This window comes from Ostrea edulis, chromosome 3 (genome assembly GCF_947568905.1).
Source record: "Ostrea edulis chromosome 3, xbOstEdul1.1, whole genome shotgun sequence".
NCBI lineage: Eukaryota > Metazoa > Mollusca > Bivalvia > Ostreida > Ostreidae > Ostrea > Ostrea edulis.
In genome coordinates this window covers 41,705,584-41,722,339 of record NC_079166.1, presented here as the reverse complement: position 1 = coordinate 41,722,339, position 16,756 = coordinate 41,705,584, and the positions used below count along the sequence as shown (strand labels likewise).

The following is a 16,756-nucleotide window of genomic DNA, read 5'->3' as shown; positions in this document are numbered from 1 at the left end:
TTCGTTTCAAATGTTGAAGTATTGTACCAATTAACTTTATTTTCAAGAACTCTTTAGCGTTTGAAGGGAGAATTTGTATTGCAAAATTTTTACACAGTCACCTATCGCCGGCAAATTTTTCATTGTTTTAGCTTTGAAACGACAATGGTAATGTTTATTTTGACATTTTCACTTATACTGTACGTTTAAAGAGTTTTATTTGCTAAGCGTAGGTGTCATATTTTAAAAGCGGCAATTTATACCCGAAAAGCATGGATTGCTATGGGGTATCACTACTAAAGGAAAAACTACAAAGAACGATAGGTTTATTTTGTAACATGTTGACATTGCTACCGTTTGAGCGAGCGCAGCTACATGTACAGTGTATATACATATTTTGTAATGTTCATGCTTTGATCAGGTTCAATTTCAACAGTATCTATTAGCCAAATACTCAGTAAATGAATGAAATTAGACTGCAGAAACAGCCCATTTTAGTTTTCCCAGGGTTTTGATATAAAATCATTAAAACATGATGAATGTGATTGAAATATTTTTATACTAATATGTATAGGGTGTGACCGTTGGACCGAGCGAAGCATGAAATGGTCCGTGGCGTGATAATCATAATTCATTTAAAAATGTATTTTATTTATGAAATTCCCCTTGCGCTAAATGCCCAGTAACATTTGAATATGAAAGAGGGGCATATGAGGATAGACAAAGGATCCGCCTATTCATTTAACGTGGGGAATATAACGGCAGCAGGCGTAAACCGTGCATTAATTGTGACGTCACATTTAGCCTTGAATTTTTTCTCTCTTTCAAATCAAACGATTATAAACAGCAATACATCCCGTTTGCAATTTAAAACAAAACAAAACTAACCAACAAATTCAAAGGGGTAAAAACGTAAGCGTAAATATATCATATATTTTTATTTAAAGAAACTCGTGAACTCGTTCATCTATTTAGTCGTATTACTCTTTTCCTATTTGATGATTGGCTAAAAATTGTAAAAGTAATCATTATCCAATTCCTTTTTAACAAACTAAGTGTTTGAATTACAAATTGCATGCCAGTCTTGTGTTTTTGGCATTCCAAATTATTGATTGATTGATTGTATCTTGCTTAACGTCTCGCTCGAGAATTTTTCACTCTGACGTATGGAAATGTCACCAAGACCGGTGAAGGGCTTCAAATTTAGGCCTGTGCTCGGTGCTTACGGCCATTGAGCAGTGAGGGTTCTTTAACGTGCCACAGCTACTGTGACAGGGTCATCCGTTTTTAAGGTCATCTCCAAGGAACCGTGACATTCACACCTGATGCCGAGCGTTTGGCGATGGAACTGTCACTACCTGTTTTAATGACTTAGGTCTGTCGCGACCGGGATTTGAACCCCGGCCTTCCGCATGCGGGGCGAACGCTCTAACCTCTTGGCCACCGCGGCATTCCAAATTAAAACACGAATAACCGTAGAAGCAACTAACGAACAAAACAATATGGCGGCACCCTTATGGATCACAAAATTGTCAGTGAACATATGTAGAGATTATCTCTATTCCTTTGCTGATTTTCTCAATTTTTCTTTTACCTTTAGAGCCTTGCCGAAGGCCCGTCTAAGCTTTGCTCAGTATTTATACATTTTTTCTGCTGCCTTCACTGTGACTTGCTTATAACCTTTGACACGACTTGTTTAAAACTATGCTCTCGACTGCATGCCGCTATTTTACTTATTTCTACCCTCAATCTTTCAAAGTCACTGATTGTGTGATAAAAATGGCCAAGTCTTGTAGCAAACCTTTCTAGTTTCTAAAACTGTGTGAACAGCACTGCCTTTGAACATAAAACGCATTTCGATATAAATTAATAATAATTTTAAATAAATCTATGAAATCAACACTATTGCACATACATGTGCAGATACTGTCCCACCCTATACGTACCTATCTAATTTGTAAAAAAAAAATATCATATAACAATCTCCTTGTAGCAAAGGCATGTTTCAGAAGAGAAAATTAGAACAATATTTATAATATTGTACAAAATCTTAGTTGTAACACCATGATAATATTTCATCATTAATAAATTGCAACATATTTGAGCCCCTCTCCACTGTTGCTGTAAGGATACATTAAGATTTATTCACAAAACTAGAATTAATTATGATTTTTCAGTCGTTAATAGCAAGTGACATGGTTGGTTATCATGGGGGATTTGCATTACTAGACGTACCAAGGAAATATATTTAAGCAGTTCTTATTTTCAGACGGTGAGAAAATAAAGATTTAAATAAAAATGTTTTCGATCTGGCCAAATTCCATCAATTTTTTTAAAATAAAATTTGAATATTTATTTACTTGTTGGGGGTTTTTTTGGTTGTAATTATTCAAAAAGCTTAAATTCACATAATTTAACAAGTTAGTCTTTTTTTTCCTTGTTAGAATAATCAATTCGTTTTGAGACTACAGTATTTTTAATCAGATTTGTAGTTTGCAGTCGATTAAACACAATTTGTATTCAATGCCATATTACGTATGTCTAGGTTTACCTATAAATGTTTTGTCTCGGTAGCACGACTTTTACAAATGGAAATAACAAGTATTTAGATCCGCCACTGTCAGTCTTATTATGACGTACATCAAAACATAGACATGACGTCACACATCATCTTACCCTTACTTTCATCAAATTGCACTTCGTAAACATTACACCTAATGGTGCACTGAATTTTCGAGCTAGGAGACCACAAAATTAGGATGATAATCCACGTAAATTCACAATCATAGTCTAAGACGTGACTTTGCGAGATCTCAGCCATTTTTGACAAGGGACTTCTGGGATTGGCGTCCAAAAAAAATTCTTGTTAAAGGTTTATATTTAGCTCAGATTATTGCCTGCACTCTAGTCATTAGAGCTCGCAGTACGAGCCAGCGCTCGCTATAATATGGTGTTTATTTGACTTTCTTTCATATTCATCTTCCTGGTGATATTTGGGAACAGAATTATATAGGTTCTATGGAGGGGAGGGTGCAAAAATAATGCGCTAAAAACTTTATACAAGTTTCATTGACTTGGTTGCAATGTAGCGATGATTTTAGTATGTAAGCGATAATGTATCATAACTGTATCTATGTTATCTATGTTAGGGGGCCAATAGTGGCGAGATCATTTATCAAAAGGTCAATGTCTGACAATAGAAAAAAATTCATACATAATAAAAGTGTAATCGATGTCGGGTGATAGAAACTTGCGAGACAGCAAGAGATTTTATCCCCCAGGGCCCTTCCCCTAACTATTTGAATTTAGATTTTTATTCGACATTAGATCTTTTGATATCGCCCCTTACAAATGATACAAAGTAATCAAAATAATTCATTTCAAACTAGTTTTGCTTTCACCTCTAAAACATTGCAAAGTCAGACAAGTACAGCGTAGGTAGCTGTAGTATGCACTATAAAATCCAGTATGTTAATTGTGTTAATATTGTACAAGTTAGCACGTTTATTTAAAAAAAAAACCCACCATATATAATTCTGATTCCAAATATTGTCTACATGATGAATGTGATGAACCCAAAATTATACAAAATAAACCTACAGGTCTTCATAGTTCTTTATAGCTCTTCACTGATTTCCATAGCAGCTTACTAAAATTATTTATGTCAAGGTAGAACTTCATACAAATCCAGATTTTAGACTTGCAATGCTGAACAGTTGTAATTATTGTTGGCTGGTTTCAAATCTGCACTCTCATAAACATGGCAGCATTACTTATGGAAGTCTATCACTGTGTTGCAGAACTTAGTTTAGGGACTAATGTGGGTTAATTCACAAACCCAAGCCATACTAGGAGGGACATTGACATGTCCTGCCCCTTTTCATTTCCAAGAAACAGGGTCACTAAGTAAATAACTTTGAATAATTCTACGATACCTCCAATTCTGATTATTGGTTGTATTCATCATTGTGTTTAATTATGCACCTTATGCCACATAACATTACAAATATGAACCCCTCCAAAGAAAAAAGTTTACTTTTGACTAATTTTACAATATATTTTTAATTCTTCATAGCAAAAGGGCATGTCATGCAGTAAAATCCTTAATATTAATATCAGGATTAAATTATACTTTAATTTGAGAAACTGCAGAGGAGTTGACATTGTCAAGTTTACTGCATTACAATTACTTAAATTTCATTTGGGTATCTGTGAATAACATTTCGTTTAAAAAAAAAGAAACCAAACCTTTGTTTTATTCAAACAAAATATAATTGTGTGTGTTCTACTGATTATTTTCTCACAGAATATATGGTTTAGTAAAATAACCACCCATAGAAGCAATTTTCGTGCAAAAGCCACCATCAATATTCAACCAGTGAACCACCCATAGATTTTTTTTAAAACTGCCTTTTCTGGGTACCCCATATGTTTTAATGGAACAACCCTTGTAAGAATGGTTATTTATTATATACCCATCAATGTTTCTTTTTTTGATACTGTGGATTTCACAGAATGTGATCCGGTTTTCCGGATCACCACACTGTGGTTTTCCGATTCGGTATCTGTATCCTCTGAAACTGATAATGTCACAATGAGGTCACAATGCATCGATGCAACGTTTTATGTGAAAATATTGACTGCGTCACAAACAAAACTGTGTACACATAATATAATTTCACTGTATGTCTGTATTTTTTATAATTTGGATTACATTTAGTATCTTATAAATGTGGATTTAAAATGCGTAAGAGGGTATATAATAAATTTATCATTACTACAGTAACTGACAGATTCAAAGAGTTGGATCATGCCTCATTGACAGGCATGGATCATCAGATCAAACTTTACGCTTTGCGTCTCGTGTTATCTGATGATCCGCGCCTGTCAACTCGACGTGATCTGACTCTTAGGATCAAGTTACTGTAGTAATAATATATATATGTATTGCTACTCAGTCATACACAAGAATGTTGGCAACTTTATCTACTTTCTTTTATAGTTTCGAAACCAGTATGACAATGATGTCACTGTTTGGAGCCCACAGGTATGTAGAAACTTATTATTGTTTGTTGACTTTATTTAAAGAGCTTTGTCATGTGATGCTTATGTATTTGCTGAGAAGTTTATGGCCTGTGGAATAATTTTTTTTGCATCACATAGTATAGTGGAAAATGACTGTCCTAACATGTAAATAATATAATATTACAGAAGTGTCTTGATACTAAGTTTCAGTTGTTATTTAGGCAACAGCCAATGAAAATTCAGTATTGAGTAAATGTGTTTGATTATTGAAGGATTATTATTGAGTGGCCACTTTCTAGTGCATGTTCTTCAGAGCAAGTCAAGTTTATTTAATGTACATGTATTTATTACAAAATCTTTGAAAATGTTTTAAAATATATATCGATATATTTATAAAAGAATGAGGAACCACTTAATTTTTGCTTACTCCATATTTTTGCTGTGGAAATTTTGTTTTTTATCATTGGTTTTTGCTGGGTGGCATAGGAGGCTTATATTATTTATTGTACAATTTGCAATGTTGTATCAATGTTGCTTTGTTTGCATGTTTATGTTGGGGAAAATAAACTTGGCATCAACTGGCATGGTGCGCTGTAATGCAATTTATGTTTTTGATATAAATGTTACATGTAGGCATAATGTGCAGTGAAGTATGGATTATATCCTTAATGCATTGAAAAAGAAGTTTGCTCCATGTTGAATTCGCACACAACCGTCGTAATATGTAAAAGTTAAATACATGTATAACATTTTGAAAATTTTATCACAAAGAGTGTAGGTGCAATGAAGCGAGTTGAAATTTTTACAGCAAACAGTATTTCAGTAAAACATAAGTCTTTGCTCTCTTTATGATGACAGGGTCGAATTCATCAGATTGAGTATGCCATGGAAGCTGTGAAACAAGGATCTGCAACTGTTGGCCTTAAATCTAAAACCCATGCAATCCTGATAGCCTTAAAGGTATGTTCATTTCTGCAGATATTGATAGAGCATTCTTAACTGGTCCATCGTCTCTTTATCCTTTATATTATACTAACTAATGTGCAATCAATTTTAACATGCATTACATCAGATAACTCAGAGCTCCAGATAAGGTGCGTATCAGCGTAAATACTCATTGAATTTTACCAAATACGCATTAAAGTTTAAAATCAGGCATACAATTACGCATTCGCGAATGTAAATACGCTTTACACTCCTAAAGTCATGCGTAGAGGTAACTCAAAACAACTGTATAAGACTAATTGGTATATGTCTTTCTTAAATAAACAGGTAGGTTGCGGACGAAAGCACATAAAAACTTATATTATCAATCGTAAACGATTGATTGTTGCTACAGACATGGCACAGAAAATGGTACTGGACAAATGATATATATTTCCTCTGTTAAACTTACTAAGTTTTCACTGAAATGTCGCTCCTGCAGCATTGTCTCGATAACTATTTTAAAGTATTTGCAAGAATGGGAGTCAGGCATTTATTACTGACTTCCGTCACACATACACTCGTTTTACACAGATGGAGGAAAACCAATTCTTGGTTAACGGTACAAGGTGAGGGGAATCCGACAGTAATTTGCAGTGAAAACAAAGTGCAAAAATATATTCATATGGGCAGAATTAGGTTTGTCTAAACTTTAAAAAATCCTATAGAAAGTCACAAAAACTTTGAAACTGATATTTTTGGTTTTAAAATGCTTTTGGTTTCTCGGTTATAACAGTTTAATTTACAATATGACAAATAGTTTTGTTGTTTGTTTGGTGTTATGAAATTTTTTCAATACTGTACAGTCACAGGGGCTTCTTATCCATTTTGTTCTCAATCTATATGTTATATATGAATTATATATTGATTGAGAACAAAATGGATAAGAAGCCCCTGTGGTACAATGAATGATTGTATATTTACCATGTTTACAGGTGAAGATCCATTGTAGTTCTTTTCATTATAAACTCTTCATTGTCATTGGAATATTTTGAAAATTGTTGAGGTATTAAATTTTGATATACCAGACACTCAGTCACATATTATCTGATTATATTTAGACTAAGTGATCAAATTCTGTATTAGTGGCAAACAGCAAAGATAATCAGTAAATTAACAAAATACTCTTTTGACTTTTTCTGAAAAGCAAAATACTCATTGATTTGAAAATCAGGGGGTAAATACTCTTTGTGGTAAAAAAATATCTGGAGCTCTTAGATAACTGTACAGGGCTTGAAGATAACTTTTTATGTCACCAGTCCAGCCGGACTGATGGGGTATAATTTCAACCAGTCCGCAGAAAAATTTACCAGTCCAACAGAGTTTTCCAGAATAATTAAACATATTTCGTTAATGTTATTAAAATGAAATTTAACTCAATATGCCTCAGACAATATTGTAACACTTAAATGTGGGATTTATATTTACGAATCAGATTCGTCTGATATCTACTGATTGAAGCATGCCAAATGTGTGTATAAAATTTCAAAAGTATATTTTCCAAAATGATGCTTTAGAAAATTAACCAGTCCCATCGGACTGACTAAAACAAATGTCAGTCAGTCAGTCCGCCAGACTTTTAACCAGTCACAGACTGACGGGCATATGTTAATTTCGAGCCCTTCTGTAATACTATACCAGTACTGAGGTACGTGTGTATTGTATTTAATTAACTGTAATTTGGAGAATTTTACGTGTTATAGAGAGCATCCTCAGAGTTAGCAGCACATCAGAAGAAAATCATCCCCATTGATGACCACATCGGGGTGTCTATAGCCGGGCTAACAGCTGATGCCAGACTTCTCAGGTTGGTCCAGGGAATGTAGTTTACTTCTAGTGTCACAGTTTGTGTAGTTGTTTTAAAATAAAATATGGGAAAGGTCTTCAAACAAACATGATATTTATTTATTTAGCGAGTTTAAAAAGTTTGGTATTGAGTTGGACAATTAACATGTTTATAACAGTCATTGGAAATTATATTACTTAAGTAATGTACACAGTACACACCTATGAAGAACAGGCAATTGCATCGCTTGGGGTCGAATTTACTTTTTTAAAGTACTCTTTAATAGTAAATTCGACCCCAAGCAATGCAATTGCCTGTGCGGTGTGCTATGAAGAACAATATGAAGCTGTACATGTAATAGTATAATAAATGTATAAATAAATTTAGGAAGGTTTTAAGGGGTCACCATAATTAAGTTTATAATTGTTTCTTTCAGATTTGAATCAGAAATTCAGTCTGTTATGAACAAGTCAGTTTTGTATGCATTTGTTTTCTATTCTTTCCAGTAATTTCATGAGGTCCGAGTGCTTAAACTCCAGATATGCCTATGACTCCCCTTTACCCATATCGCGGCTTGTAGGAGCTGTTGGAAATAGTATCCTTTGACAACAAGATAGAAATATGATTCCATGTATTTAATATTGACTTCCAGTTGTGAGCATCAAACATATATACATGATTAAAGTATAATCATATGATCGTCCACCTTAAATTTTTGGGTCTCTCAAGTAAGAAATCATTTACTTGCTCTGCTGATAACTTCAATCTTGTAAGCATATGAGAAGAAATTGCAATTTTGTGATTGAAATGAGGTGTCATTCCTTATCCATAAGAATCACAAATCCCGACACAGCGATATGGTCGACGGCCGTTCGGAGTGGGATTACTGGTGGCCGGTTATGATGTGAGTATTCATTGAAAATATGCAATATCAGTAGTATTTAGCGACAAATGTATTTCTTTTTAACTTCATCAGACATCTCAAAGCAAAACTTTACAAAACTCAGAAATGCTAAGTATACTTGTATGAATATAGATCCTATGGAATCAGTGTAAAGAAGTAGAGCGACAATGACTGTTTCTGCTCACATGCTTAATGTTCTTTGCTTTCTCTAAAATTCTTTTTTAACTTTGCTGAAACACTAAAACAAAAATGAAAATTTATCCCCCCCCCCCCATCTGATTCCCTCCTGCCATTCAAAATTAGACAAACAATGAATGTAGTTCTTTTTATACTCTCAAGATTGTAGATTTGTTATATCCTCAAGACTGTAGATTTGTTATGTCCTCAAGATTGTAGATTTGTTATGTCCTCAAGATTGTAGATTTGTTATATCCTCAAGACTGTAGATTTGTTATGTCCTCAAGACTGTAGGTTTGTTATATCCTCAAGATTGTAGATTTGTTATATCCTCAAGACTGTTGATTTGTTATGTCCTCAAGACTGTAGATTTGTTATGTCCTCAAGATTGTAGGTTTGTTATGTCCTCAAGATTGTAGGTTTGTTATGTCCTCAAGACTGTAGATTTGTTATATCCTCAAGACTGTAGATTTGTTATGTCCTCAAGATTGTAGATTTGTTATGTCCTCAAGACTGTAGATTTGTTATGTCCTCAAGATTGTAGGTTTGTTATATCCTCAAGATTGTAGGTTTGTTATATCCTCAAGACTGTAGATTTGTTATATCCTCAAGATTGTAGGTTTGTTATATCCTCAAGATTGTAGGTTTGGGGCATATATTTTGGGGCCTGTTTGTCCATTTTTCTGTCCACAACTTGAATTTAGTACCTTTGGACTCTGTTACATCTTGTATTTGGTTCATGTACGTATAAATAGAAAGAGCAAGGCTTGGTGAAAGTCAAGGCCATGGTTGTATTGGAGGATTATGAATCATATGTATATATATTTCATTCATTCTGCTTTTAGGATCAAGGACCACACATCTACCAGACCTGTCCCTCAGCAAATTACTATGACTGTAAAGCCATGGCGATTGGTGCACGGTCCCAGTCAGCAAGAACATACGTAGAAAAACACTTGGACAAATTCTTAGATTGTATGTATTGTGTTTGCTCTATGTGAAATATACGAATGGATTTTAAAAATCTTTTTAAACTCATTTTGTATCATTGCCATTTGTCAACCATCTGAAAAATTATTTCAGATGCCAGTCATTTAGCTGCTTTACTCCAATAAAAATTAATGGTAAACTTTCTATTGGTACATATTTGTAAAGAATGAATTAACATTCGTTTTCCAGGAAGTACAAGTTATAGCAATACCTTTATTAGGATTCATGTTGTTTTCATTCATGAATTGTAATCAGTTCTTCTATGAGGTCATAAAACAGATGGTCCCAAAAAGGTACTGATATCTCTTGGTCATAAAGTTTTCTTTGTGAATTTTTAAGATTTGATGTATTTTTCAGGTTCACTAGATGATTTGATCAAACATGGATTGAGGGCCCTCAGAGAAACTCTACCACAGGAGGTAGAACTCACAACAAAGGTACGTCTGGGGCTCTTTAATTCATATTCGTTCATATTAAAGAAAGATTTATGAATGAAAATCAAAATCTGTTTCTGACAGTGATTCGTTTCAATGTTTACATCATACTACATTTTATTGCAGAATTGTTCTCTAGGAATTGTGGGTAAAGATATGGAATTCACTATTTATGATGACGAAGATGTGAAAAAATATGTATCCTTTCCTAATAATGTACTGTACATATATATTACATGTGAGTCTCGTTAATCCAGACACTTTGGTTCCTTAGTAGCAAAATCATTTGAATAAATAAGCATCCAGATTTTTTACATCCTTATATGCTTACTTTGTTGTGCGTTTTAACGATTTTCTTTATTAAATGAATGTTGGATAATGTTTACATTTACATGCATTTCAATGCACTAAACTTTGAAATCTCAATATACTTGTAGATATTTACATGTATAGGTCATTGAAATTTTAGAACTTCTGTCATATCCTGTTAATGTTTTATCAATTAAATATGTTCAATTATAAAATTCAGAACTTCAGAAATATACAAAACTATACACCACATGCACTTAAAGCAAACAATCAAGCACTGCATGTAACTGGGGGAAAATGAAAGTTTATATTTCATATTCTATAATTTATCTAAGCTTATGTTTGGGGAATGAAACCATTCAAGCTCGTTATTACTGTACGAATTACTATCGCTATGATCTGGCAACATATTATTTTAATCCACTGATACATGTAACTGAACAGAACTCCAAGTGACATCAAAATTGTGGGTGTAATGCACAAATATGAATTGCCATACTTCTTTAAAGCTGTAATTTTCTTGCTCTATTTGGGAGTTTTAAAGTCCCAAAACAATAAAGCTCCACGTCATCCCAACAAGAATCAGTCATGAATACACAAGTACACTGTTCATATGTGACATTTTATAAGTGAAAATAATTGATCATGTCAAAACTTATTACTAAATATATTTGACTTCCATCAACAGTATAAAAACAGGATCTACATTTTTGAAACTATTCTACAATAATTCTCATTTTATGCACACTCCTTTCATTTGAACAAGCCAACTTTTGACTTGTGGTCAAGTACGTATGTAAAATGCTTGTAGTAGTGCAATAAACCCTATTTATACAGCATGATGCTCCATCTATTAATAACCTTTAAATCAAGATGATTAAATGATATGCTGCAAACTTGTTTACAATTTAACACTACAAGCATTGTAAATACAGTCACTACAAGCATTGTAAATACAGTGTGCAAAAATTGGAAGTACAATGTCTGGATCAGCACATGCTTTTGTACCCAACTGTCATCACATCTAGGTAAGGTAACCACCTAATTTGGGAGGTGTTGATTGGACATAGGTGTATCATTTTACTGGGACAACTTTGTTTTATGTTTTCTTCACAATAAATTTACATCTCGTTAAAATTGTCCAAGTCTGACCTTCTAAAAAACACCGTCTAAATTAACGATACAATTTTCAATACATTTAACGTTTTGTAGTAAAACCTGATCATCTAGATCCAGTATGTGAATTTCAGTATTAAGGATACAAAATAATATGTCAAAATTGGGTTCCCACAAAAAAATCGTCTAGAAGGTTTAGCATCCGGATAAATTGTGTCGGGATTATCGAATCCCTACTGTATTTGATTTTGTAGTTCCGAATGTCTATTTATTAGATGTAAAAAAAAAAAAAAAAAAAAGAAACAAATCAAATTGATGTTGTGTACACATACATTTATATGATTGAATTAAATGACATGCAACTATTTTCCTTGACTCTACAAAGTTGGCAATGATTGAGGGAGAAGAAAGATCTCGTGGCCCACCCGCAGGAGCTGATCAGGTGCGTACTCGGAACCAAGTTTCTAAACAATATGTTTACAGTTGCACATGTGTTATGTAAACACTGAAAATATGCAAATACCAGTCTTTTATGGTTTTTTATTAGTTCACCTGGGCTATAAGCTCAAGTGAGCTTTTCTGATTACTGTCAGTGTCTGTCTGCATCTGTCTGTCTAATGCAAGTTGACTTTAGTATTTCAACTTCTGTAGAACCATTGTGCCAATTTCAACCAAACTTGCCATAAAGCGTCGTTGGGTATAGGGGATTTAAAAGAAGGTCCACACCCATGTTTAGAAGGGAGATAATTAAGAATAGTGAAAATGTGGCAGTTTTAAAAAAATCTTTCAAGAAAAACTGACCAGATTAAACAAAACTAATGTGAAAGTTTTCTTACTGAGTGGAAATATTCAAAATTGTTCAAATCATGGCCCCAGGGGATAGGAATGGACCATGATAGGGGATCAAAGTTTTACATGGGAATGTATTACAGAAATCTCAAAAAATCTTATCTAGTTTGTTCAGATCATGGCCTTGTGGGGTAGGGTTGGGCCACAATATGGGAACAAAGCTTTTTATGGGAATATACAAGGATAAACTTTAAAAATCTTTTTCACAAGAGCAACAGTAGCATGATTGGTTAACTGATCAATATGCAAGTATCAACCAGAGACATATATAAGAGAGATAAGCACATTCTTTGGCAGCATGCTTACTACTTAGAACATACTTAGAATATGTTATGGTCCCACCTATAAATTCTTAATTCCTATTCATTGGTTTGATGAATTAAGGTGGGTCACTATACCTTGAAGAGTTTCTCAAATCAACATGAAATGATTTAATTATGAAAGATATGATGATATGTAAGAAGTATATACACTTTACATGTATGTCAAAAAAGCAGAAAATATGCAATTTTGTTTTTAAAAAACATGGGATCTGCACTAACCCAATAGTTTATCCACTGAGCTATGACGATAGACAAACAAACCCATTCATACAAAATATTTCACAAAACATTTAAATTCCATCTTGTCACGTAGTGTAAAAAAAAAAGTAAGTCTTGGTGTAATAAGATACCTTAATGTTGATTTAAATTTATTTCATTCCTGTCATAAAAATGGAATCAAATTTAACAAGTTTGAAATGATTAACAAATATATATGTACACATGAATACTATTAGGGCTGTTCCAGAAATGATCAAATGGGGGGGGGGGGGGGGGCGGCAAATGATATTTTTTTGTGTGGGTGGTCGTATTTTTTCATATTTTATTTGGTCCGTGGTTGGACTGTTAAAAAAATATTTATTATGGGTAGTGGGTAGTTTCTATTGTTTTATTTTGTGCCACGTGGGTGTTGAGTTTTCAGAATATTTTTATTGTCGCTCTTGTCGTGTTGGTTACAAAACGTCGGAGGGAAAATTGAAAACGTGCTTTCGAGATGCTGCTTTCGAATTCGGAAATCGGAAGTAACATAGAACTATTCGAGTTGTCGCTCTTTGCAGCGCATAACTTTCCATTACGGCACTCTTCAAATTAGAGGCGCGTTTAGTAGGGTCCCTTTGGACGTGGTGGCGGCGAACTCTGTTCTGTAGATTATTACAGTTTACAGTGCATCGATTTTGGGAATATTTTGAAACCAATAGGTATTCCGTTTTCTAATAAAAATAGGCAAACCTTAGTTGATTTATACGAGGGTACCGATGCGTTATATTTATCAGTCGGTGTGATGGTGATATAGAGGCCTCCGGGCGCGGGCTCCATTAGAAGACGAACGATTCGTGAAAAAACATATCCATACCCATTTCATGATAATAGCATCGTTTGGACTCCCAATCTTTCCAACATTCCCGCCATAGATGCCTTTGATTGTTGATGTGACATCGTTTCTTCAGAACTACTGTGATACAATGTCGCACAGGCATTACCGCGTCATTGACTAGAATGTTTGTCCCAAAAACCTCGCGAGATTTGTACCGTTTTCATTTTTAAAAATATTTTTGTGGTGGGTCTGGTTAGTTTTTTTTTTTAATTAGATGGGTCATTGTAAAATGAGTTTATTAATTTGATGGGTCATGGGGTAATTTTTTATTTTTTTTTATGGGTGCTTGGTATATACAAAAGGTGCCTCCCGACCCCCCCATGTATTTATTTCTGGAATAGCCCTTAGCAAAAAGAACAAAAAGACAAATCATGAACATTTCCTGAAATCTTGAAAATTTGGCTGAGTTTGGGTCATGTGTCACCTTTTGAAACTTCAATCTCATTTTACTTTGAAGTGAAATATTTTCTAAAAGTATCATATCTTGAGTGTTTTAGTAATAGGATTTGGTAGGTTTGAACTCGATATCTTTGATTATTAAGATGGTATACGTGATTAAAATCTACCGAAGAACCAGGGATGATACTTGAGGGAGTTGCTAATCTCTGTTGTATATGTTTCTGCTTCAACAAATAATGCAGGTTCTACTTTTCTTCAAACCATTGGTCCCAGGGGTAGGATGGGGCTACAATAGGGAATAAAATTTTTACATAAGGATATACATGTATAGGAAAAAACATTTTTCTGAATAACAACAGTATCATGATTAGTCATTATTAATTTGCAAGCATCCTCAGGTAATGTAGATTCAGGTTTCTTCAAGTCATGGTCCCAGGGTAGTGTGGGGCCTCAATAGGAGAACAAAGTTTTGTAGGGGAAAATCTTCTCAAGGCCAGGAGGGCCAACTTTAGTCCATTAATTTGAAAGCATTCTCAGGTTTCAGTTTATTCAAAACATGGTCTGGAAGTATGGTGGGGCCACAATAGGGGGTGACATTTTTACATAGCGTTACATAAGGAAATGTTCTATAAGATTCTTGTCAAGACCAGCAGGACCATGATTAGTCTTGATCATCCAGACGTTTGTGTATATTCCCTACAAATGTCTGGAAGCTTACTATAGAAAACAAGTTCTCCTGTTAAATGGTGCTGATCTAGTAAACAAAAAATCAAAAGATGCTATTAAAAGAGAATGTTTTTATAATATTACCTGAAAAAAATTGTGAGTTCCTTGTATGAACTCAAATGAATAAGCGATACTTTATCAAGATTATTTTAAAATATTGCCAAAACCACCAACGTTTATGTAATCTTCAAAAAATCTTTTCTAATTTTGGACATCAAGCAGTCAAACTATTGACATGATTATGATGAGTAATCAATCTGAGTAGAATACAGATTTCTCAAACAGTGCACAACGCAGAGAGATCTGACAATGACCAATAGAGGGTCATGTTCTATAGAGTAATGATGACATTTGTTTTAGCCAATCAGATTTAAGTTTATCTTATCCAGAGAGTTTATGATGTAATGCTTTCAGAATACACCAGCATTGTAAAACTTGAAGTATAAATAGTTAAAGAAATACGGTGGTGCTTATGGCATACCTGTGATTATTTATTTATTCATATTTATACTACAATGGTGGAGCCATTGGACTCCGTTTAGGTGTACTCTCTGTGTTTATTTCAAAGATGGCTTGCCCTAAATAGTATGTAAATAAGTCATAGGTACCATCACATTCCCTACTTTGGATGTGCCAGATGTAGGTGTTAGAAACGGAGTCCTTTTACGCATGCACCGTGAGTTACGGAAACATGCTGAAGATCAGAGTTCATTAAATCAATCAATTCTTCACACTACTTTTACAGGCTGCCATGGAAACACAGGATGGGGATGAACAACAGCCCTCTGATCCTCAGCCAGCAGATCCAGCAGTAGAGGAACAAGGGATGGAACATTGACCTTTAACCTCCTCACAAGTGTCACCACACATCTATTGTCACCACTTTTTGAAAACAGTGCTGTCATTTTGTCCCAGACTCTCATTGACTGTTGCAGAAGATTGTAAAATACTTTTTATCTCGACTCATTAAACTATTCTGAACAGATTATGGTTAGCCTGTCTTTTACAGGCTTCTTATTCTTACCCTGTTTTTAGCTTACCTGAGCTGAAAGTGCAAGTGAGCTTTTCTGACCACTTTTGGTTCGGTGTCTGTCCATAACCATTAACATTTTGGACTTCTTCTCCAGAGCCACAGGGCTAATTTCTGCCAAACTTGCCACAAAGCATGCTTGGGTAAAGAGGATTTAAGTTTGTTCAAATTGAAGAGCCACACCCTTTTGGTAGGGAGATAATTATATAGAAAAAAAAAATTGTGCAATCTTTTAAAAATCTTATCAACCATTGCACAATTTTCGTTCAAACTTGGCAAAATTTATCTTTGGGTAAATGGGATTCAAGTGTGTTCAAATGAAGGATCATGTTCCCTCCAAAGGGGAGATGATAAAGAAATGGTAAATATCTCAACAAGAACCACTGGACCAGAAAAGTTGACATTTACCTGAAAACTTTCTTACATAATGTAGATGTCATGGCCCCTGTGGGTAGGGTGGGGCCACAATAGGATGTGAAAGATGTATGGGGATACATATAGGTAAAATATTTAAACATCTTCTCAAGAAGAATAGGGTCAAGATTACTCATTACTATGCAAGCATTCCCAGGTAGTACAGATTCAAGTTTGTTCAAATTGTGGTCTCCGTGGTTAGGGTGGATCTACAATAG

At 34.2% G+C, this 16,756-nt stretch overlaps 1 protein-coding gene across 1 annotated transcript; it reads left to right on the top strand.

Annotated features, from left to right (window-relative positions):
- Positions 1 to 32: 32 nt before the first annotated feature.
- Positions 33 to 16,080, top strand: LOC125674382 (proteasome subunit alpha type-1-like). Its single transcript, XM_048911515.2, has 11 exons — positions 33 to 147; positions 4,982 to 5,026; positions 5,863 to 5,964; positions 7,692 to 7,795; positions 8,281 to 8,369; positions 8,608 to 8,678; positions 9,701 to 9,830; positions 10,203 to 10,282; positions 10,406 to 10,477; positions 12,090 to 12,146; positions 15,840 to 16,080. The coding sequence occupies exons 1-11, from the start codon at positions 145 to 147 to the stop codon at positions 15,930 to 15,932; spliced, it is 846 nt and encodes a 281-aa protein (XP_048767472.2). The 5' UTR covers positions 33 to 144; the 3' UTR covers positions 15,933 to 16,080.
- Positions 16,081 to 16,756: the final 676 nt, after the last annotated feature.